The 24,021-nt window shown below is 35.6% G+C and overlaps 2 protein-coding genes across 13 annotated transcripts in view; one reads left to right on the top strand and one right to left on the bottom strand.

Annotated features, from left to right (window-relative positions):
- The window catches only part of LOC110383871 (low-density lipoprotein receptor), a 175,712-nt gene extending 163,539 nt beyond the window's left edge, over positions 1 to 12,173 (top strand). For 7 of the 12 annotated variants that reach the window (XM_049836771.2, XM_021344825.3, XM_021344819.3 and 4 more), the window contains 6 exons: positions 281 to 490; positions 1,333 to 1,531; positions 6,552 to 6,638; positions 8,746 to 8,861; positions 9,814 to 9,972; positions 10,784 to 12,173. In XM_049836771.2, the coding sequence (XP_049692728.2) occupies positions 281 to 490; positions 1,333 to 1,531; positions 6,552 to 6,638; positions 8,746 to 8,861; positions 9,814 to 9,972; positions 10,784 to 10,828 (816 nt within the window). In that variant the 3' untranslated portion in view covers positions 10,829 to 12,173. Of the gene's footprint in view, positions 1 to 280; positions 491 to 1,332; positions 1,532 to 6,551; positions 6,639 to 7,068; positions 7,271 to 8,745; positions 8,862 to 9,813; positions 10,601 to 10,783 lie in introns of those variants that run through there. The other 5 variants (XM_021344822.3, XM_021344823.3, XM_021344830.3 and 2 more) reach the window with 3 other exon arrangements.
- A 180-nt stretch (positions 12,174 to 12,353) lies between these two features.
- On the bottom strand, positions 12,354 to 23,359 carry LOC110383872 (queuine tRNA-ribosyltransferase accessory subunit 2). Its single transcript, XM_021344831.3, has 7 exons — positions 23,134 to 23,359; positions 22,319 to 22,587; positions 21,874 to 22,055; positions 21,281 to 21,450; positions 19,803 to 20,005; positions 18,966 to 19,091; positions 12,354 to 14,659 (listed from the first exon to the last, which is right to left on the bottom strand). Exons 1-7 carry the CDS (start codon positions 23,248 to 23,250, stop codon positions 14,410 to 14,412), a joined length of 1,317 nt encoding a protein of 438 aa, XP_021200506.3. The 5' UTR covers positions 23,251 to 23,359; the 3' UTR covers positions 12,354 to 14,409.
- Positions 23,360 to 24,021: the final 662 nt, after the last annotated feature.

The following is a 24,021-nucleotide window of genomic DNA, read 5'->3' as shown; positions in this document are numbered from 1 at the left end:
TCAAAACAATTTGGTTTTCCCACACCAAAATATTTACGCAATTCTTTATCTGCTGGTCTAATAGAGTCAGCTACCGATATAATTAATTATATTGTTGTGCTATAAGCAATATCAGGTATTATGTATTCATATCGTAAAGAGACAGTGATTATTATGATAAAACGACAATAATTTCAATTCTAATTTTGTCAAGATGATTCATTATGTTGATGACATTTTGCATGATTAGTAGACACACGTAAATTGTTATCACTATTTTTAATGTTGAAATTTGGTGCAGGTGGACGCTAAAATGAACATGATATCCTCTTGCAACTACGATGGAACAGGGCGTAGGGTGATCCTGTACTCCACAGACGTGTTACGTCACCCATTCTCCATCACCACGTTCGAGGATTGGGTCTACTGGACTGACTGGGACAAGGCCGCCGTCTACCGCGCCAACAAATTCAACGGAAAAGATATTGAAGCTATTACTCCTACACATAACGTAAGTGAATGTGCATTGCGGCCACTTAGGAAAGATTATGTAGGTATAAAAAATTGAGGTTATTCAATTAATTAAACTCGCTTCAGTATAAAAGGCAGACCATTTCCTACAATTATTATTTTTTAATTGTAGATAATGAAAGTCTACCTCGTTGGTCTAGCGGTCTCCACCGTGACTGCTGAGCATGATGTAATTCATCAATATCAGACTAAGAGTATTTCATGGTAAATGATCACCCCCTAGGTAACGTGGGACGTTAGCGTAACTAGCAAAATGTCGGCATGGTTTTATGTGATCTATAAATATAGGGAAACAGAAATTCTAATATCGACTATGATATACGATTCTTTCATATCTTTCGAAAAATTAAAACATCCTTGTCGATAGCAACAGTTAAAAACAATTACTCCGCTCTTTTCGGTCATTTCCAATAACGAGTTACAAGTCTCCTTGACATCGAATTTTAATTAACGCCTTCGCGCGACCTTCAGAAATGTAAAAATTGAAGCGAAGGAGTGAAATAAGGAAATCAATTTCTGCCAACATTGGATCAAACAAAGTTATATCATTGGCAGAGATAGTGAAAATAGAAACGTTTTACAGGCGCATTAAGATCAATGATAAACACGAGGAGGCACTCAAGATAAATATGTACCCACATTCAACTATTTTCTTATCTCAATATTGACCACAATAAAGAGATTGTAGTTTTTACACCATTCTTTAAGCAGACAGTCTTCTGATCTATCGATGATATGATATATATTTTCTTGTCTATACACGAAGTTTTTGTCACCACCAGAAGTATATTTTTGGGTGCTAATGTTTTATTTTATTAACAGCTCCAAAACCCGATGGTGATCCACGTGTATCACCCATACCGCCAGCCCGATGGTGTGAACCACTGCGCGGCTGTCAACGGTCACTGCTCCCATCTCTGTCTCCCAGCACCACGCATCGGGGCGAACTCCCCTCGCGTCTCCTGCGCCTGCCCCAATGGGCTGAGACTACTGCCTGACAACCAGATGTGCGTCGAAGACAGTAAGTGGACTTCATTCTTTTATTCTAACGTTTTTTATTTTCCCAAGGGTGCGGCTCAAGTGTTTGCTACTCGCTCAATTAGTGAGTTCACTTTTGACGTCATGAATTATGTCAGCATTGACAAATTGCTTGCTAACTTACTATTGTGTAGAAGAAGGCATTCAACAATGATGCTGACATAATCATGTCCAATGATGAGCATAATATTTGTCGTTAGATAGTCCTACGTTGAATTTTGATCAAACGTTGCAACATAAGGAACGCGTCAAGTCAGCGGAACAACCAAGTCATCCGACTTTTGACTTTGTAAACGTCTTCTGCCTAAGGTCAAAATTGTAACGCTACTTAATTTTTATGTTGAATATTTTTATGGGAAAATGTTACGAGAGAAAGGTTTAAGCAATGTCAAAATGGGCAAACGGTGAAATCTTGAATGTCATGTGTTAAATGCACCGTGAACGCTTTTATTGCCAGCCATTTCTGTATATTTAGAAATAACAATTTATGATGCATGTACTAGTAGGTCCATGAGTTGTTTTAGTGAAGTCAACTTTGCGGATGTCATGCTGATTCGAAGAAAAGGCGTTTCAGATCAGAAAACGAAAACATAAAGATTCATACGCATTATTAATTCGACTGCTATTTATATCAGTACCCTTGTTTGTATCAACAACTATGTTGTTTGCATAAGGTTAAAAATAGCACCTACGTCGGACACGAGGCTCCCACTATTAAGTAACAGTGATAACCAAAGTGAACGACATATCAGGGTCTTTGAAGAATTACGATTGAAAAAAATGCAGTTCCTAGGCAATTTGGCGTTGGACCAAATATTTAGATTCAAAAGCAGAGTTAGTCTGGTATGTGTCAGTCCGGTCTGCTATAAACTGCGATTTACTTCATCTCGTATGTTTAGGTTTTCCCAACTGAGCAAGCGAAAACAAATGACAGTCATGTTTGAAATTTGTTTTTTAACTTCCAACCTCTGACCTCCACTACTCTATTTCTACTGAACCTGGGATTGTTTTGTTGACCGAATTTAGGGCTAAATTGAACTAGGGTTACAGAAGCCATTGGCCCCCTTTGTTTTGAAACTGTTATTCCTTACTTGAACACGGATGAATTTACAGACGTATAGGCCAAGTTTCATACAATTCCGTTACGATGCGATTTGTTGGTACTTATTGAAACAATACAGTAATAAAATCACAATGGGGAATATGTACGTTGCTGGGTCAATTGCCTATCTGAACCAAAGTACTTGCATGCACTTTTCGCATAAGTATTTCTCATCGAAAGGTCATACGAGAGAATTTAAAATTGTTGAATGTTGTTATTTTGTAAGGAGATTTTTTTTTTTTGCACAAAAGTACAGTAAATATATTTATTTTCGTAATACTTAACACTATAATACAAAAGAATTTCACTATCTTAATTACAATATAATGAGAGGATTAATTTGAATGTGGACGCGGCGTGATGATTACGGATATTATTATGTCGACGTATCAATGACATTGATAAGCTGCTAGAATTTTCATTCAATCGTAATTAATTTGTTGACGTTTTTTTACTAAGCATTTGTAGTATTGACGTTATAACCAGTTTTAAACGGTATTAACCAGTTTTTTTTTCTCTAGAATTTTTTGTCTTATTTTTTCTAGTCATAAAATTTTCTTTTAGGTACCATAATAATTAGGACAAAAAAACTAACATACATATATTAACAAACAAGTTTTTCAAGGATATGCATAAAAATAAATTAGGTACCTAGCAGGCATTTGCATTCAAAATTGAATGTTTAGATGCTTATCGAAAGAGTAGCGTGGAGTGGTAAACTCAATATTAAGAACTTGCAATTCAGCGTGACTACGCACTATAACAGTAAATACTGGACATAACATAAGTCCTATAAAAGGCAAAAAGCTTCTTTAGAAATATTTTTCTACTACACATTTTAGAAAACTTGATTGAAAAGCACAAACGTGCATGATACAGCACTTATTTTTAAATCTATGAATAAGTTCTAACAGAGTTCGTTTGCCTAAAATGCTAATAACCGATGCTAAATTGTGGCTAAATAACGATGACCTAATCCATTGAACAGAGTGGTCTGATTTCGTTATACAGAAATACTGTTGAAGAACCATGATACCATGCTAATACCATTCTTACTGGCGACCATTTATGCACAGAACAGTAGTGTTTCAATTTTATTTAGGAGTATCAAAGGCACTCTTTGATGAAATTAGCTTGAATTTGACAACCAATCTCAGTTTAGAAATTCTTTGGGTTGTTGTGGAGGTCAGAGAGGCCATCTTTTTTTGGCTAAATTCAGCCGATTACTTACAAGTTGGGAAAACCTTAGTGGTAGATATAGATATGATGAGAATGTTAAAATTTCAATTTGCGTCGTTCAGCATAAAACAGTCTAATCCCTACAATCTAGACAACAGATAAATTAATTAACGATAAAATTGACTGCAAATTAATTGCTTCAAAATTGGCACGAGTAGATAAGGCTTAGTTATAATTTCATATTTGGTTAGATAATAATTAATCAATTGCTTAAATAGGGAAAATATTTTTCCCTATTTTGTAATGAAATTATGAGCGTAAGTTTCTAATCTATGTACAGGGAAAACCTATCGTTTTTCTAGTTTTTAATTCAAACCGATGAGGAAAAAAAATTTCAATTATATAATTAGGAACAATCTAAAATAAATTTAAGATAAGGATTAAACCATGAACCACGATGTTACAGGATAATAGAAAAAATATCTAGCCAAAACCACAAACTAATTCATTTAATTGTTGGTTTAAAATTTTCCTGCAATTGTGAAAACAGTCCAATTGTCTACTGCACTTGTATGACCCACCGATTGCTGGAAGATAACCACACAGATAAATAAGATACAGTATCTGGGTATATCTAGTGTAGTTTTTTTTGCTGAATAAAGATTATACTGACATGATTGAATTTTTTCAATGGGAAGTTTAGTTATATAGACACAAAATGAAGCCATAAATGAATGAATGTTATAATTACTTGATTCTTATAACTTCCACGTTATATTATGAGAACATACAGCTACAATTTCAGATCATCTATTTAAGATGTATTCTCCTTCATTGAATGCAGTCATCTTTTGATTAAAGTACAATTGAATGGGTCAATAAAAAAGACATTTAGTACGATTGGTAACGTTTAGTAATGATTGATTGAACTGGCACGATCAATAAAGCAACACCGAGTACTTGGTTACGTAGTGTCAGAACGAGGAAGCCTTACAACTATCAATTTGGAGTTTAAAAGGTACGATGCCGTACATGTAGACATTACTTATTATTTTTTTAAGTAGGCAGGTAGGCAGGTAACTTATTTTAAGGTAGACAACCTAAAGATCAAGGCAAAGCAACTTTTAAATAATTCTAGGTTTAAACGCAGGGTTGATCGTACATCATATACTTGATCTTGATTACTTTTCGATTAACTTTTTATCTATCAAATGATTATAGTCACACCATCGCGTCATTGCATCAGGTGGCGTGATATTCGAGGAAAACAAATGATACCCGCAAAATCGGTCCTTGTGACGATCATTTTCGTAATAATAATGTGGAGACAAGGCCACCAGAACGTTGAAGTGAATTTTAAAAATACGGCCGACCGGAGCTCCAACGCCGCGGACACGTAATGGGCCACGTCACGCGATGACGACACATCGTACGATATTTTTTATCACTGTTAAAAATTAGGATGACTGATCAGTTACGGAGAACTACTAGGTAGATATGTTATGACCGGAATATACCACGCCTACGTGTTATCACATACCGCTAAAACATGCGAGTTAATCGTTTCAATTTATTATTACTCATAATTGTTTATAAGCATATCGTTATCATGAGAAATGCCTTACGTGTTGATATCGCGTGTTGCGCTGATTTGTAATTCGTATTTACCTACATAAATCACGTAACAGAAATATCGATTTAGTGGATAATTTTGGAGCGATTACAGGATTTAGGCTTATAAATACGTTTATATTATTTTGGCGGCGCTTTCGCTACTTGCAGTCTACGAAAATGCGGAGTCAAAACATTAATCATTGAGCTAATTTTAAATTTTAAGTAGATAGGTAAGTTTGATAAGAATACAAATTATAAGGATAAATAGACAATCTTTTAAACTTTTCGGTAATGATTAGACCTATATAAATGACTCACAATGTTTATGTTCACCTGTGAGGATTGTGACCTCACTCATGAGTGCTCATGCACCGAACGGACCTACTTGACGTACTAGCTCATGTGGAAACATAGAACGCCCAATACTCTAACAGTTGGCGAATAAGGCGACGTGACGTCACGGCATCACGCCACCTTTTGTTCAGTGGCTCTACCTGCGATCCGGCACGCCGCATGCGCATGCAAGCAACGCTGTTACCGCACACTGGGTTGCTTTAAAAAATTTTAACTGTATTATTTATTTATCCTATATTTACAGGTATTATTAAAATAAATGCTATTTGTGGATGCCAATTACATACCAACTAATCATATTTTAAAATGAACTATGATTTAATATATTTTATACTCTAGAATCTAGAAAATATACTTAGTCGTTGTGTAAAAATAGTTCTACATTCTACATTAAAGCAATTCAATAGTTTTAATTTGTTATAATTAAGTCAAAAAGAATATATAAGTTAGTTATCGTCTTTACTTTCGTGGTTAAAATTGACTAGTTCATGGTTTGTAAGTGCGAGCCAGATCGCACTCAGTTAAATTGACAGAAAGCAGTGGTGGTGGGACGTCAATGGCGGTTACACGCGACCGGTTTTCGGCCTGTCTCATTCCGAATCGGAACCCCGTACGTGTCGCGTGTGCCGTGCCATTTGCGTGAAATACTTCGCTGTGTGATCAATATACAAAAATTACCCTCGTACTGAAAATGAAAACAAGAATTTGTTACTAAGGAAGCATTCTTAAGTTGTTTATTTAATAAAATCTACAGATGCAATAAAACCAGATGAGGAGGTGCATTATAAACCGACTATTGGTTCAAATGAAACTGTAGTTAACGAAGAAAAACCTGTAACCAGTGAGTATTTTGGAGACATACATTCAATTTATGGTTAAACCAGTTTACCCCTTGATCTGTCTCACATGAGTTTGTTCATTAATCAGTATCGTGACGTTTGGAATGTTGCGTTTAATCCGGCGAAATGAAAGTGAACGTGGTGGGTGTATATCTAACCTTGCTTTCAGCAATGGTTAAGGAAAATAATTGTCTATAGTTTCAGTAATGTTGTTGATCAAACGCCACGATTTTGATTAAAGATTGCTTCATGGATGGGTTGAATCATTTAATCACATCGTTTGATAAGATAAAATAGCGCCCATATATACATAAGGTAATGGGTATCGAACATCACTAATACACATCAGACCATCAACTAACAACAGTTCATTGTGAATGATGACTCAATATCTGTGTGTCTTCAACTTGGGATTCCTTGACTGATTTGCAGGGCATGTCAATCTGCTAGTTGTCAAACAGATGTATTGCTATTTTGAATGCGAATGATTATCGGGAACGTTTGACACATATGGTGAATTACAAAAGAGAAGGGCTAAGCCTTCTCTTAAAGTTGGGACGAGGCCTCTTGAAGAGCGAGGATACCACTGAAGCACCCGAGGAGACGGAAGACACTACCACCGCACCAGTGGATCCTGAAGCTGAGCCAATGAAGGCCTATTGGGAAACTGACAAACGAGATCTGGGAAATAGGAATCAGCCGTTTATAGATCTGTTTTTGAAAGGAGAAGCTCTGGAGAGAATACCAGACGCCACCGAGGAGCCCGTCAAAGAATCTCATTATAATTTTGAACAAATCAGTCTGGTTCACTTACCAGACGCCCTGAAAAACTTAAATATTGAGGGTAAAGTATTATAATTTTATTTAATTTTCTTTTAAAGCCGGAATCATATTTTTTATGACGGGAAGACACACAGATTCATTATGAGCTGGGTGCATGTCGCATAACCGTGTGTGAATATTTACTAATACCTAACCAAATATACTGCAACTAACACACTATGCTAGATAAAAGTAATAGTTTCTAAATATCTACTATCTAATTTTATTTTAGTGGCAAATATGTAACATTGAATACATAAATTAAAGTTTAATTGTCAGTTTGGAACATTCTAGAATAATTTAAAATAATACCAAGTCACTGAGCATAAAGATGATTTTGATACATACGTTGTATTCTAATGTACTACAGGTACCTACATGGTTTCCGCGTTTTGTTATGTTAATACCAAAAACTGTTTGCCTATGTACCTTTTGTTTGATTGATATAGATAGACCTTGCAATAAGCTATTTATACATACAACATTACTCATAAAAGAAAACATATATGTAATGTGAAAGTAGGTTAGGATATTTTAGTTAAATAGTATTAGTTGGCACGTTTCATTGACACTAGCTTTAAATAGAACTAGTCTAGTGCGATCGGGTTAAGCGCCCACACAAACATAAAGTTAAATTGACAATTAGATGTAAGAAAATTGTTCAGAGACGCACACTGTGAATTCAACATGTCTATGTGGAAATACGTCAATATAAGCAATTGTCGTCATTCTTCTACAAATGTTTCTTATTAATTTGTTGACAATGAACTTGTCAACGAGGGCGGATGTTCAATATTGTTTACTTATGACTCCACAAGAACTTTGTTTTTATCAATGGTTTTTATTTGCCTAAATGATATTCTGTCATTACATTAGCCTCTTAGTTGATTTAACAATTTTTTCGTTCATCTCTTCACTTGTTTTTATGTTTTTCATTTGTTTCTATGTTGCTTTCAATTTAACATTGTCACAGATCACCTGTCTTTTCTGCTTTTTGGTGAAAGGTTCATTTTTTCCACAAAAACAACACCAACGTTATTAACGATTACCATAATTGTATTACAAACCTTTGCAAAGTTTTCTTCTATTTAAAATGCTGGTAAATAAAACAATTGTACTTGAACCTATAGTTCATTTACAATTTAATGTGTGCAATCAATTATCGATACATAGCTGACTTTCGCTTCATATGTCTTGCATACCAATGAACACGTTGCAAGGGTTTAAAGAACTGCAAAACGTGTCACTCAACAATGTATTAACTATTGTTTTGTTTTATTATTCTAGGTGTCCCTGAAACACCTAAGACTGGTACAGGAATCTCAAGCAGCGGCCGCGATGCCGGCATGGTAGCCGGTGTCGTTGTTGCAGTAATCTCTGGAATCATCATATTGGCAGCACTGGTAAGCAACCAATACAGTACTTAAGACTAGCAACCCGAAACATAGATCTTTCTAGACCACCCACCCAGTCGCTAACGATGCTCACGACAAAATAGAGGCGCAGGCAAAAATTGGAACACCAAAATTACCGTTGGAATGTGTTAAGAGAATCTGCTCGTGAAACGGATAGTCCCGTTTTATTTCATACTAATTCCTGAACTAGCTTGTCATACTTATGATATGTAGATAGGTATTGTTGCCACCCAAGTATTGTATCTACTTGGAAGTATTGAAGAATCTGCAAGTTATGGACATGATTCTAAGAAATGCACGCGCATGTTTCTTTATCTTGAACATTCCAATCCGTGTGCGAGTTAGTGTCTTTCTAAGCCCAGTCGCTTTTGTTGTCTTTTTGCAACAATGCTTTTCGATTCAAGGAACTCACAAAACAGCTCATCCTTGAATATTTTCGGTCCTGTCAAGATAAGGATCTAAAACCATAATTAATATTCCTTGAAAATAACGAAATGCTTATCTGTCAACGCTATTGGCGTAATCGCGGAAAATATTGAAATTCGAGTAGACGGCGCCTAAAAACTACGCACGCAATATATGAACGATTAATCTGCTTATCTCAGGAAATGCCACGGAACGACAATAGCTCTAATTGATTATGATTAATAAAGGTACCTACGCACTAGTCAAGTCTGCGGTTAAACACTAATGCAAATTCCAACCTGCAACAGTCATTTCATGACGTTGGGGAAATTTGTTGACAGTCACACTAATGAATAAATTGCCTTCATTAATGGCCATACCGAGTTAAATTGCATCTTTGTAACTGCTCTAACAGACACCAATTGGTTTTATTTCTTTGATGATGTAACTTTTTCGACCTTCGTGAAGATTTTGCCCAGATGTATCTTGTCTAGTAAAAATCACTTGTAAAATTAACGATAACTACTCTTTACAGATCGCAGTGGTTATGTACAGACATTACGTGCACCGTAATGTTACATCTATGAACTTCGACAACCCGGTGTACCGCAAGACGACGGAGGACCAATTCGCGCTCGAGAAGAATGGCTACGCACCGGGCAGCAAGCTGTACCCCAGTACCGTGGGAGAAGAGGTGAGAGCGCTTACCGCCATGGAGTGTACGCTTAACATACAGAACAGTCTAAGATAAGTCGCACAAGGACGCACTGCCCTCCGCCAAGCCAATTAACGAGTTAGTGCCTCACGCCACTAACTCACTTCTTCCTTTCATATATTTTTACTGTAAACTAAGAATATTATTTTAAAAATGAGAACATCACTCCAACTTCTTGTGTACAATGAATTATACCCCGTGTAACTTGGCCAAAATGATAAATTGTTGTAAATATCAATGAAAACTAGCATTATTTTACTATAGTAAATAATTATTATAAGGTCTGCCTAAGACATTTTAAACTTGATGTATTTAGAGTTATTATATTTACTAGAGATTGTTTTAAGGATTTATAGGAGATATTTTCGTTTAGATTTAATGATTGTGGCAATTTATAATGTGCCAACATTTTTACCGCATCAGTATTAAATCATAGTTGCCAAATTATTGGCTCTAAGTGGTAGGTGTAAAATGCTGTAAATAGTCCCTTTTAAATAGCAAATATGATTTTTGTAATCTGCCTAAAGCTTAACATAGACTTTACTAATAATATTTTACTGCCGTAATATTTATTTTTCATGCGTTAACATGCGAGGGCATTAATATGGTAAGTTTTGAGTAGACTGAACGTAGGCAAACTTTGATTAATTTACGTCACAATGCGATTTAGTTGCATTTCGTTGGTTCTTAGATGTTCCGCTTAAGAAGCAGACATTCTAGATGTCATGCTCAAGAAGCTCAGATAATTGAGAAAATGTTTTCGATGACTAATGTGTGTTTCTCTTTGCAGGCCCAAGAACCTCTCAACACACCAGGTACAAATGACTTTGTATAGTGTACAAGCTGGAAGTAAATACAGTATAATGTCATTGAATGTGAAAAGAAAGAGAAGGACATGTGATACTTAAAATAGTGTTATCCAGTGAATGGGACTTAAGCTAACATTTTTGTAGTAAACTCTAAAAATAGTTAGCGTTAGTGCAGTGAAGTGAAAGCTTATTGGAACAAAGTTCTGTTTGCTGTCATGCCTCGCGCCGGGATGGATCTCAAAATTACGATTATTTCATCAGCTGTCATATCACAAGACTTTGGTTTTTATTTACACAGATGTAGAGAAAGGCAGATGTTTGTTAAAGTGACAAGTGACATCTGTTAAAATTGTCGATGGTTTATCAAATTTGTTATACGATTACCATCTTCATGTTATGTAATTGGAAGCGTGGCGGTGTTCAGTCGGTAGTGACGGACTCGCCGTGTGGTCAGCTAGCGCCATCTCCCTTTCTCCGCGTCTGTTCTCAGTACGTAAGAGATCTTGGTAATGCTTTTGTATCTGTATCACATTATTCGACGTTAGAAGGGACATGTTTGCTCTAATTTTCTCTTTACACTGTGAATAGTATAAACATTCTTAATATTGCTTTATCAAATGCCTGGTGCATTGTAATTATTTATATAGAGTTTACAATTTTTTATTCCACTTTAGTTGATAATGTTAAATATTATACACCTATACAGCAATCTTAAACTCTGTACCGCATTCAGAGAGAATGAAAAGCTCATGTTTCATAATGAAATGTACTTAGTTAGTAGTTTGTCATGTTTTCCTAAATATTTTTTAAAATTGAACTGATTCTGCATATACGAATATGAAATCTCCAGGTACCTATTTACCTAGATTGATTAAAAATAAATAATGGATTTATTTATTGCAACACACTAGTAAATATAGGCTAATGATAACAGTATAATGTGCCAATTTTAGTAAAATTTACAATTGTGTCGCCAAATTTTATTGTACTATAAACTTGATAGTAGTTGAATTCTCATACGTTTGTTGCGTCTGTAATTTATTTGTACTATATAAAATTGTTATTATTAGCATAAAGCAGTTTTAATATGAATTTATATTTTATGTACCAGTTGAGTTTTTCCATCGAACAATTTATGTATTTATAATATTTAATAGCAATGAACGCATAGTATTTGGAATGTGACTTTGTCAAGCAAAATCCTGCCAAATCCTTAAAATATAAATATTACTCTATTTTTAATGTAATTCAATTACATTATTACATACTTGATGCACATTTCATACAATATGCCTAGCTCAATAAGTGTGGTCACCAAAATAAATTATTGTGTAAATATTGTCAGTAAAATATATGTAAAAGGTGTTAATACTATGACTTTTATTTATTAACCTATTTACTGATTTCCAAATCAGACCAAACTTCAGCTATACATCCGAACGTATATTAGGACCAAAGCTCATAAATGAACATTAACATGAAAAATGGTTAGACAGACAATATAAATATTTCAAACACAAAACATGCAAAGGAAAAATAAACGATCCCATATACATAATCACTTGGTTTATTGTACTATAACAATTTAAGCTACACATACGGCATACAGGCGGAAAATATATACCTACTATGAATATTCATCACGCTTTAACTATTATGGGGTAAGAAATCACGAGCCTGAAGAGTGATCTTTAGGCTAGGCCACACCGAATATAGGATGACAATATGCTTTACCCGTGCAGAGCAATCGGGATTGACATTGACATAATATAGTCTATGAATACATAACTTATAATCAGCTGACATTCACGGGTGCATAGAAAAAAAAACTTGAAAATTCTTTCATGAATAGGCACCTTATGATTGAAAAGGATTTAAGAATCTTATCATTATTACACCTCCACTTCCTCATATTAATGCCAATTAATATAAATCAAGGACTTAATTATTACTTAAAAATGGCATAACACTTTTATCTGCAGTAATCGATGTAAGCCGGCCTTCAGACATTACATTGATGATTTGCAACAATGTATAACATATTATTCGTCTTCCAGCGTAGTTTTTAGTCTTATAAATAAATATAATAATAAATAACATAAGTTATTAACGCTAGTTACAGCCACACTGTTGTGAACAGTTCTATTTGTGTATTAAATATTTAAATAAACTTAAATAATTATTATTGAAAGTTTCTTAAGTATAAATAATAAAATTAACTATAACATGTCCGGGGTTTCGGTTCTATCAAAAAAATATTCGCTAGCCCATATAAGTACACACGTACGTAGAAATGGAAAATATAATAACATCCAGCAAACGCTGCTTGATTCATAATATGACCGTTTTAAAATACTTACCTTATTTTTTAAACCAAAATAAAAACAATTCTACAGTAACTGAGCAATTCATATGAAACGCGGAATTCAAATTAGGGCCGTCAATAATTGGCAATTGGTTTTAATACGATCTAAAAGATATAAAAATATATCGCTTAATTGCAGTCATTGTTCTATTCGTATCTTTTTCGTTATCAATGCAATCGATATATCAAGGCTTTGATAAACTTAACACGTGTATATTTTCCCCATTTTCAACGAGGTCGAGCTGTATTAAAAAAAAATAACGTGAAAAACTTAACGTTTCAAAAAACAACTAAATCTCAAGGAGCGAGGTAGATATAACTACTCGTATTATTATTACCTAAATGATAAATTGAAAGGGCAACATTTTCAGAAGTAATTTTGATCGTTTTTTCACCAAAATATACATAATATCAAAAACGATCGGTTAGGTATGTGAGGGATCACACGCAGGACAGAGCTCCGTAGTCAGCTACAGTGAGATAAAAGATTTAAATAAAAATATTCAAATTTTTGCTTTGAATATTTGCTTTTGGACAGTAATTTAGGATTTGTATTATATGCGTGTAGATGACAATGAGTATCAGATAACGAACTTGTTCATGACAGATTCACGCGTGCTTACCAAAAAAAATAGTGGTTTTATTGTTTCAAATGACTACGGAACCCTAAAGAATTTTAAAGCCAACATTATCCTAGGATCACAAAATCAGTATAAATTTTTGGTTCTAAATCACATAATTAAACTAAGTTAAATAATTACCCCTATCGCATGTTATTTCGTATGACGCATTTTCACTTATCAAGTAATATTTCTAACTACATTTAAACTAAAATAATATTAATTTATCTCCAAACAGAAGACATTGGTGCGAGGCAAGGATCACATCCCGTGACGTACAATATACAACAAAATGGCAGAAGTGTTCAAATGCATCATGGATATAATAAATGCAAGTCATGCCTGTTTGACGCCGTGCTTTGAATTAAGCATAATTGGCTAAATAATTAATCATAGTTTAACAAAATAATAATTAAAAAATTTTGCTACCAAAGTTTCGAGAAAATGAGAATCCAAATTATTATAATCAATACATCATACCTACTTCCTTACTTTTTTTAGAAAAGTTTTAGGTTTAACCCTTATTTTGCCAGTCAAAAAACACGATACACAAAAGCTACTTGGTGGTACTACATGGTACATTCTACAACTAAATTCGATTTTACAGTACAGTAACGTTATTCTACGAAATTCTACCATTAGCTACTTTAATAGTAGGAATTTCATCGTCACTCACTCGCAGTCTCTTCTTTACATGGTCCGTTCCGTCTATAACATCGGAATCTTTTAGCTCGTCGACTCCATTGGTAGTTTGAGGTAGTTTAAGAGTTTCATACTGTTTGGTAATATGTTGTTTGTATATTTGGAATGTGTTTGCTGCAATATGCTGGCGGGCGTGGCGGAATAGCTGGTCGAAATGATGGAGATTGTGGCTGGAAGTCAGAAATGGTAGGTATTAAATAAGAGTACGACGAAGGTTAAAACTTTGGAGTGATGGTAGTGCGTAAACAGTCGAGTACGGTTTATTTTTTTACAATTCGCCATAGAATATCATAAAGTATATGTGATAGGATTTAATGTGATTAAGGTAAACGCGGGTGAAGTCGTCATGCCCCAATAGTCGTCAATTAATCTTAAAACTTTTATTATTATTTTCTACTGAACTTAAAATGGGCCGGTTTATATCTCAACATATTCTTGATAATCTATTGCACAATTGAAATAACAATACGGGGTTTTAACAGTCACGGCTTCTAAGATATGTTATTTCAAACGTGTGTGCCCTAACAAAATCGTTTTTTCGTGAAGTTTAGCTGTCAAAAGTGAAACTCAGCACGTGGTTTTGTGTTTTGATTTACATAACTCCAGTGGGGTCTGTGGTATGTTTCTTTGTTCAATTAGATAGTTAAGTTTATTTGCTAGCGATGTAATATGCAATTTGGAATACTTTTAACATAGAAGATATATTTTTTTAATGTGACATCTATTGGTACTTCAAAACTCCCATTTGACCCAAAACCCGTCAATTTTACAATTATTATGACGACTACTGGGACATGCTCAAAAGTTGCACCTAAACTCGTCATAATGAGGATATTTTGTGTTTTACGGTACAAAATGCGAATAAATAGCTAATATCGGGACTTTTACAAAATTGATAACTGTCTAGAACAAACATATTTAAGGTTAAGATTACATTTGTTCATAAACTGCGTTTCTTTTAAGCTTTTTCTTAGGGGTAAATTTTACTCTGCTAGATGCACGTACACAGTCATGTTATTCGATTCAATTAATATGTTGCTTAATGGTTAAATCCCCTGTTTTCTATAAGGATGCACTTTCTACGAGTGTTTTTTCAGGTATATATTGGCCGCTGTAAGCCTCCGCCATTTGATTAAGATCTACCGCTTTGGGTACAAGTAGGTCTAGCACTAGCCTTTGTTTCTACTACGCTTGGATTACAATTTGTGGCAAACAAAAATTGACTGTTCTTACACTATGCTTTTTGTTCGAAATAACTGCATTTCGTTATGCGTATTGTACCGCGTCTTCCTAACGTGTCTTAATAGCGCCTGATTAAAAATATGTCATTCAACTAGTTTTGACGCAAAAATATTAAAATCAGTTTTAAAACTAAGATGCCATAGCTTCCATCGCTGTCACTTCTTTGCTTGTCGTATTCGATATTGATGGGTAAAGAGTAATCTTAAGTAAGATTTTTTATTTAAAATTGTCTGTATTTAGTGATTGCATGATCGTAATTTTAATAGCAGATCATGACTGAAAGAAACTACAAAAAGAGGGCCTTTTAAAAGTCATAAAAGCTCTAAATCAAGGGCCCACACACAACATCAGATGCAGCAAAAAAATTTAAAACGCCCTTTTAAGACAACTTTAATGAAATGGCGACACAAAACCGACGATTATCCCTGTATATACTATAGAAATGAACCCAAGGACAATCTCCGGTTCTGTGCTAAGTATTGCTAACTAAGGAGGAAAACTACTTGGGCTATTGCGTTGCGAGGGATGTTGATTGGATATAGGAAGCTATAGGAACTATGGCACCTGGAAAAAAGTCGTGGTGGCCTGGTGGGCCAAGAATCAACCTCTCAAGTATGAGGGCGCGGGTTCGATTCCAGGTCAGGCAAGTACCAACGCAACTTTTCTAAGTTTGTATGTACTTTCTAAGTATATCCAGCAATGACACCAATGACTGTGTTTCGGATGGCACGTTAAACTGTAGGTCCCGGCTATTCTTGAACATCCTTGGCAGTCGTTACGGGTAGTCAAAAGTCAGTAAGTCTCACACCAGTCTAACCAAGGGGTATTGGGTTGCCTGGGTAACTGGGTTGAGGTGGTCAGATTTAGGCAGTCGCTTCTTGTAAAGTACTGGTACTCAGCTGAATCCGGTTAGACTGGAAGCCGACCCCAACATAGTTGGGAAAAAAGGCTCGGAGGATGATGATGATGAGCAACTATGGCACCTGCCGATGACAATGTGATGATGATGATGTCCTCCTAGCCGATTATCGGTTATGGCGGCTGTTCTCATGTAAGGAGATTAGCCAACTACGCAGGACATATTATAGTGCACGAGCATTTGCGCAGACACAGGTGCACTCCCTATTCCTTCACTCTCATAGCCCGATGGGACGGTAATCCGACACGACCGGCAAGAGATCAGGCGTAGGACCGACATTCACGTGCTCTCCGATGCACGGGTGTATCAATCACCAGCTTCCAGGCTCCGTCTTCTAAAACCCACAAAGCGATTTCGGCCCGACTCGGGAATCGAACCCAAAACCTCGTGCTCAGCAGCCGCACATGACAATGTATAAAATACATGTTAAAATGGCAGGTGGAGACTCGCCACCTCACTTACTGGGCCCCCGGGAATCAGTTGCTAAATCGCAACAAGAGGGCAACAGGTAGATGAGCGGCCGCAGGGTGAGGATACCTCGGCGGACTTTAAACGCAGATCACGCGCTCCCTGTGGGTCCAGCATCACCGGCCCACTCGCCACTTACCACGAGGCACCTACCCTCCGAGCAGGGCTGTTAACCCTGCTCTAGCGACTCCACTCTGGTCGGCCAATGAAGGCAAGCCAAGAGGCGGGAGACCTTCACTCCAGCAGGCCGGAGATGGGGGACAGTATACTCTCCCCGGAGCACTCGGATATATAGCCCCGCGGGGTCGCTACTCCCCGTCATCCACCTCGGATGCCCTGTGGGGCTTATTAGATATTATTATTATTGAGTTTGAACGGTTAGTTGTACCTAATTACCTAATTTTATTTTTTGATTGATACCTTTAAGACAGTAGACAGTTTAAACTGTCTATAGAGATTTTTGCAAATGGTACTTAGCATGCGCTAAGCAGTTCAGAAGTTTTGATGAATGACAACCTTACCTACATATCTATGAATGTTAGTAATTATTTCGCGATAAGCTATATAAATGAATGTGGCTTTTATTTTTTGTGAATACTAATTATTTTATTTTACAATTTAAATATTTTAAAAGTAATTATTTTACTCGTGCTACATATGCACATGACTGCATCGTTATTATGATTAAAAAATAAAACATACTAGCTTCTGCCAGCGGTTTCACCCGCATCCCGTGGGAACTACTTCCCGTACCGGGATAAAAAGCCTATAGCCTTCCTCGATACATGGGCTATCTAACACTGAAAGAAATATTCAAATCGGACCAGTAGTTCCTGAGATTAGCGCGTTCAAACAAACAAACTTTTCAGCTTTATAATATTAGTATAGTTATCGGCACGAATCTTGAGCTCTGACCTACTCCTGCGCAGAAGTATTTATTGGGTACCTTTTGTGGTATGAAGTGAGGCGCGGGGACGGGCTAAAGCGGTGACTGGCCCGCAGTGCATCGCGTCATAGCGGTCACTCGGGATTGGTTCTTTGCTAATAAATCACTTCTGCGCAGATGTAGGTCAGAGCTCAAAATTCGTGCCGATAACTATATAGATATTTTATACATAGACTGGTTTTGTGATTCCAAGCGTTTGATAGATAGGAATATAAATTAAAATGCAACCATGTATCTGTTTTATTGAATACCTGCTCTTCTAACAGATTATGACCTGCTATTCTAAATAGGAATTTGGTTTTTTATCTATCTACCTACCTGATGTTTCAAAAGCACAAGTATGCTTAACAAATTCAAGCACAAAAAAAATTTACAACTTGAACCTTATGTTCAAGAGCACAGAGTTTACATTAGCATTAAAAGTTGACGAGTACTGGGATAATTTGACGAGTATCCGTACAAATCAGACGACTATTGGTACAAATCGCCCTTTTTTTACTTTTGCCTTAATAAGTACATAAACCCATCAAAATGATTAAAAAAACATTAGTTAATTAGAATAATGAATAAATACTCTATCATGTCATGCAAAAATTTTCATTTTCTATTGAATATTTAACACACAGTAGCGCTTCAAAGTCAGTGATTTCCGAAATCCGACGACTATTGGTACGTTTACCTTAGGTACGACACACCCGATATAAAGGCTGATAGAAACTACAAGTCATAGGAAACAAAAGGAACTGTCCAAACACATTACTATCGGCTATATTATGCCCGATGGTCTTATGCATCTAACCTGATTTTCCCTCTCTTATCTGCCTGGATGGCTTATACGCTGCTACGTATTACAAGAGGCGGATGGAAAGTAAAGGTATAGGAAATAAAAGGTTCTACTTACATGCTCAATAAAACTGACGAAAGCATCTCCCTAGTATTCAAAAGATGGCGTATATAAGCCCGCGTATGTTTCTTACAAGTCAAACATTCGCATCCTTGTAATACTGGCGTAAAATCTTCCTTATACCTGTAACATAAACATTACTGTTGTTTACCGTCAAACCATAGCCAATTACGTTGTTTGTTACAAGTTTTTACCTGAGCAGGAAATAGTTCCGCACAAAAAGTTGTGATGATAAAACATCAAACAAAAGACACAAAAAAGGCAAGTACGTTTATTTATATACGATTTCTGAGGATTGGTTTGGGTGGGTTTTCTCAGCGATTAATTGAAGGTCCAAAAATAATCTTAACCTTAAGTTAATACAAATTAAATTAAAAATCCATAATGTGCAATGAAGAGGCACTGTTAGTTAACTGTTTCTGCGTAATATAATACGAATATTTCAATTTAATTAGTATACAAAATACATATTGAGAACTATCACAACGCTGCCTAGCAACGAAAACAAGATAGTCACGTTTTAATCATCTCGCGGTCTGACACGTGAGTTCTGGCCTTTCCAACAGGCGCTCACGAAATTCCGCAAGGTCGTTTCTCCGTCTGAGCAGCCCGTGTACTTTGCTCAATATTGACACCAAACAGGTTTTTTAACATGGTCAAACTTTAGTTCGGATCAAAGTGCAAAGTCCAATTACTTGATCGACCAAGAAATAAAACAAAACCTTTGACCCCATTTAAAAAAAGAACAAGGAAAACTATTAAAAATGATTATCATGCTCGTTCGCTATTCAAATGAGGAAGATCAAGGATTAAAGGTCAAAAGATTAAACATACCTTTCGTCAATGAGATCTAAGATGCACGGTTCAGCACTATATCGATTTGTATCGAAGTTGAGCGTTAATGCATGGCCCGCGTTGCTCAGTTTAGTGGGATATGAGCCATCGAACACGTCCCAGCCGTGCTCTATCGCCGACATAATGATTGCTGGGTTCCAGCAACCTTCTACTATTCTTAACAAATGCTTTGGCAGTGCGTCCTGTAATGCACAAATGGCTAATTGAGGTAAACAAATATGTTGTGAATATTTCGCAGATATGCAGTCCTAATGGGTCCTAAATATCTGGGCCTGATGTATCACACACAACACATAGAAATGGCCTTATGTTACATTAAATGGCCTGAACCTATACAATACATTAGTAATTATTTCCTTAAAAGGGATATTGTTTGGTTTATACATGACTAATTTAAAAATTATTTTCATGCGTGTTTCATAAGTCCACTTTATACGCACGTCTTAATCTAAAAACATGAGGTTTTCATTTAACACATTGAAATTGTGATAAGTTTTATCGCGAGCGTCAAGCGTGTTTATATTTTACGTAACATTCATTTCCACATGCCTAGCGCACGGCGAAAAAATGAATAATTTTACTACAGAGTTACGTAAAGTTAGTAACTATTTGCTAACAAAATTGTTATGAGAATAAAAATATTTTGGACGTTCATTCGATACACCTTCAGCGTAGTATTCTATAAATTCATTTAACATTTTTATTTTTTTATAGCTGAGCATAAGGCTGAGCCTTTGATACAATATTACAAACACCATCAAAAATATAGCAGTATTTTTGCATCCATGTACCTTCTTAGTATGATCACTCAAACCCGATAGAAACAAAAAAAATATTAGGTATGCATCTGAGGTCTTTATGCCACATTCCCAATTCCATACGTCGTAAAAAACTCAAGATATATGAACCATAATTCGATGATCTACCAATATCTAAGGAAACTAATAAGGAGTTCGATCAAGTTTCTATTCTAATCTAATATAAAGAAGGTTGTAATACCACTGACTAATCAAAAACGTGGGATTAGGCACACGCCATTCTGATGTCAATGAAGTCACAGAATATTACGTCATGACGCAAGAATGTAGGTGATGTGTACATTGAAAACAAGTTTTTTTAAAGGCCACTTTTCCTACTATTTGAATAGCTGTGGAACAGTGGAACGTAACTTTCGTAATAGTAAACACATTTTTGTAACATAGGTTAAAAAAAGACAAACTGCAAAACATTGCAACAACATTTCTAGCAGGCGCAACAAAAGATAAATCGCATTCGCATTTTGGCATTATAAGCTGCTATAAAGAGCTTTACGTATATTATTGGTATAGGCATTTGTAAAACAAATAAGGTCAAATAGGATGACAAAACTTATAAAACAAGTCCAAATGCAACACAATACAAATAAAAAAAAGTTTTTAAAAGTTTTTGCATAAATAAGTATGTATAACATAACTTACACCAACAGTTTTGAAAATGCTTTCAATCTTTGCTGTTGCCAACTTCATGGATTCTTCCGTTCCATCGGTAACTCCTGCTAAAGCTACTCCACTCAGGTCATCTTTATACTGCAGCAAATGTTTTATTGACTCCTGGCATTTCTTTGGTACACCAGTCGCTACTACTACACCTGGAAATATTAAAGAGATTTTATAGCATTTAATTTTTAACCCACCTAAAAAGTTTTACTGAGGAAATTAAAAAATATTTGATATAAGGGGTCAAAACTAATTTCATTTCAGTTCTTCACACATTAAATAAAAGCACTTAGTTCATAACTATGGTCACTGTTGTTCTTTGCAGTTAATAGCCCAAACTTACTTCATCATCATCATCATTTCAGCCATAGGACGTCCACTGCTGAACAAGGGCCTCCCCCATAGATCTCCACAGCTACCTGTTGGAGGTGACCTGCATCCAGCGTCTTCCAGCGACCTTTATAAGGTGGTCAGACGTCCTACGCTGCGCTTGCTAGTCTGTGGTCTCCTCTCCAGCACTTTACAAACTTACTTGGTTTATTACAAAAAGTATTATAAATCAAATTGATACCAACCTATGAGAGCACTATTTCGAAGCTGCTTTGAGGCCTTATATCGATGCACACAGATATCCATCAAATTACAGGTCCTGTCCACAGATTTCAATATTCTCTTGTACCCCTCGTTAAGCGACGTACGGCAATCTGCAATCGCCAAAATTATGTCTGGTTTGTAAACTTCCATCAAATCCATATATCTGAAAATTTGTTTAATTGACAGGAATAGAACTCTATTTCTAATATAAACTTAAAAGAATGAAACAGTATATTTTCAAGTGATGGCTGGTTTTTATGTTATAATTCATAATTTCAAATTAATTACAAAGGGAAAGTATTAGTTACAAAGTAATTGATCAGAATATGTGTCCAACCTATCGAAGCAACTGTTTTAAAAACACAAAATCTAATCTTATCTTCATGATACATAAATAATATATTTTTCATAACAATTCATGCTTACCTCTCCGCAGTAACCATTTTCTTTCCATTCTTAGTCCAAAGAGGTACTTTGTTAAGTTCAAAATGTCCTGAAGGAGTTACCTCACTCATGTTATGTGGTGTTACACAAGCAAAATGGTCTGGTAGACCAGTGAACTTGGCAACTCCCTCTCCTTGGGCTCGAAGGCCTGGTTCCATTTGCAGAGAGTTTGATACTGGCACCCATAGCAGTTGCGGAGTTGTAAACACTTTGGATAGTACTTCAGCAGTCATATGTAACACGCTGCCACCCTGTAACAGTTTAACATAATTTATAAAGAAAACATCTCTTTTGTAAGTCAAGCTGTTAGTCTATAGAGGGGTATCATCTCAGCATTTTATAACTGTGTTGGGGCAGATTCTATCAATTAAACCCATATAAAAGTGGTTGGCCAATACTTTAATTAATACTACTTTGCTAGGCTTTGGATAGCATAGAACAAGTTTCCATATAAAGTCAGTTGATACCTACCTAATCTTGAAATGAGTCAACATCTGAGCAATTTCTTGGAGATATTACAACATAATCAGATTTTCCACTAAGAAACAGGAAGATATGTAAAATTGTCTACATCAGAAGAAATAGATATTAGCATTGGAATAATATAAAAAAATCCTAAATGGTTTGTAAGGGAAAAATAATCGGAAAATTGTTGCAATATGTTGTATAGCCGCTTTCGTTCTTATTACAACGAGATGAAATTTAGATTAGAATTCAAATGAGACTACATTGTAGATATTTCGGTCAATAATAACAACAGTTGGTATACAATAATAAATCAATATTTTGCTAAGTACCTGAGTCAGTAAAGCTGTTGTTGGAGTTTCAAGTATGGTGCTAGGCGATTTCAAAAATCCCGTTAAAGTGCCGATACGTTCACCACCAGAGGTAGCTTGTTTGATAGCGAAACGCATTTTTATATTAGAAATAGGTATTAAAAGGTAACTTTATTTACACTTCTACGCGCCGCGCGTAAAAATAACCTCAAAGCAAAGCAAGGATTGGCAGTCGCAATGACACTTAAGTCGCCGAGTTGCCAATTTAATTTAGTAAATATAAGGTTGTTATAAAAATTATTTTGGTAGAAAATAAATAACAATAAATTAGATGTTATGAAATAAAATACCTACCTTTTTAACCTTTTGTTATAATTAAGTAAAAATTGCTTGATATAATACCTAAGGGTGCATGAGGAATACATAGAGTTGCAGTATATAAGAGTAGATAAGGGAGTGTGTATGGGAATATATCAGGGTATTCCAATATCCTGTCCGATTGAGACACAACCTGACGATCTCAAATTCTCAATAGAACATAAAAGAACTGTGACGTTACAAATAAATCAGAGTTATGGGAATCCGGTTCTGCATCTAAGCTATCTCCTGTCGTGACGGATTGGTACCCATCCGACTATGAGAGTGAGGGATAGGTAAAAGATTGCACCTGGGTCTTAAGTCTAGCTGCGGAACAGCTGGCTGATCTTTATGAGCTTGGGAGCAGCCACCGTGACCGAAATTCCTGAACCGTTGTGCACGCTCAACCGACATGTGCCTTCCCTGTCTGTTTAGGAAGGTACCTACTTATTTATTTGAAACTTTACTTAAATCTCGTTTCGCTATTTTCTCCCTTGAAAATTACGGTAGGTTGTTATTTACCTCTGTAATTTAAAAATGCTTCTAAATATA

This window comes from Helicoverpa armigera, chromosome 3 (genome assembly GCF_030705265.1).
Source record: "Helicoverpa armigera isolate CAAS_96S chromosome 3, ASM3070526v1, whole genome shotgun sequence".
Classification (NCBI taxonomy): domain Eukaryota; kingdom Metazoa; phylum Arthropoda; class Insecta; order Lepidoptera; family Noctuidae; genus Helicoverpa; species Helicoverpa armigera.
This window is presented reverse-complemented; position numbering and strand designations above follow the sequence as displayed.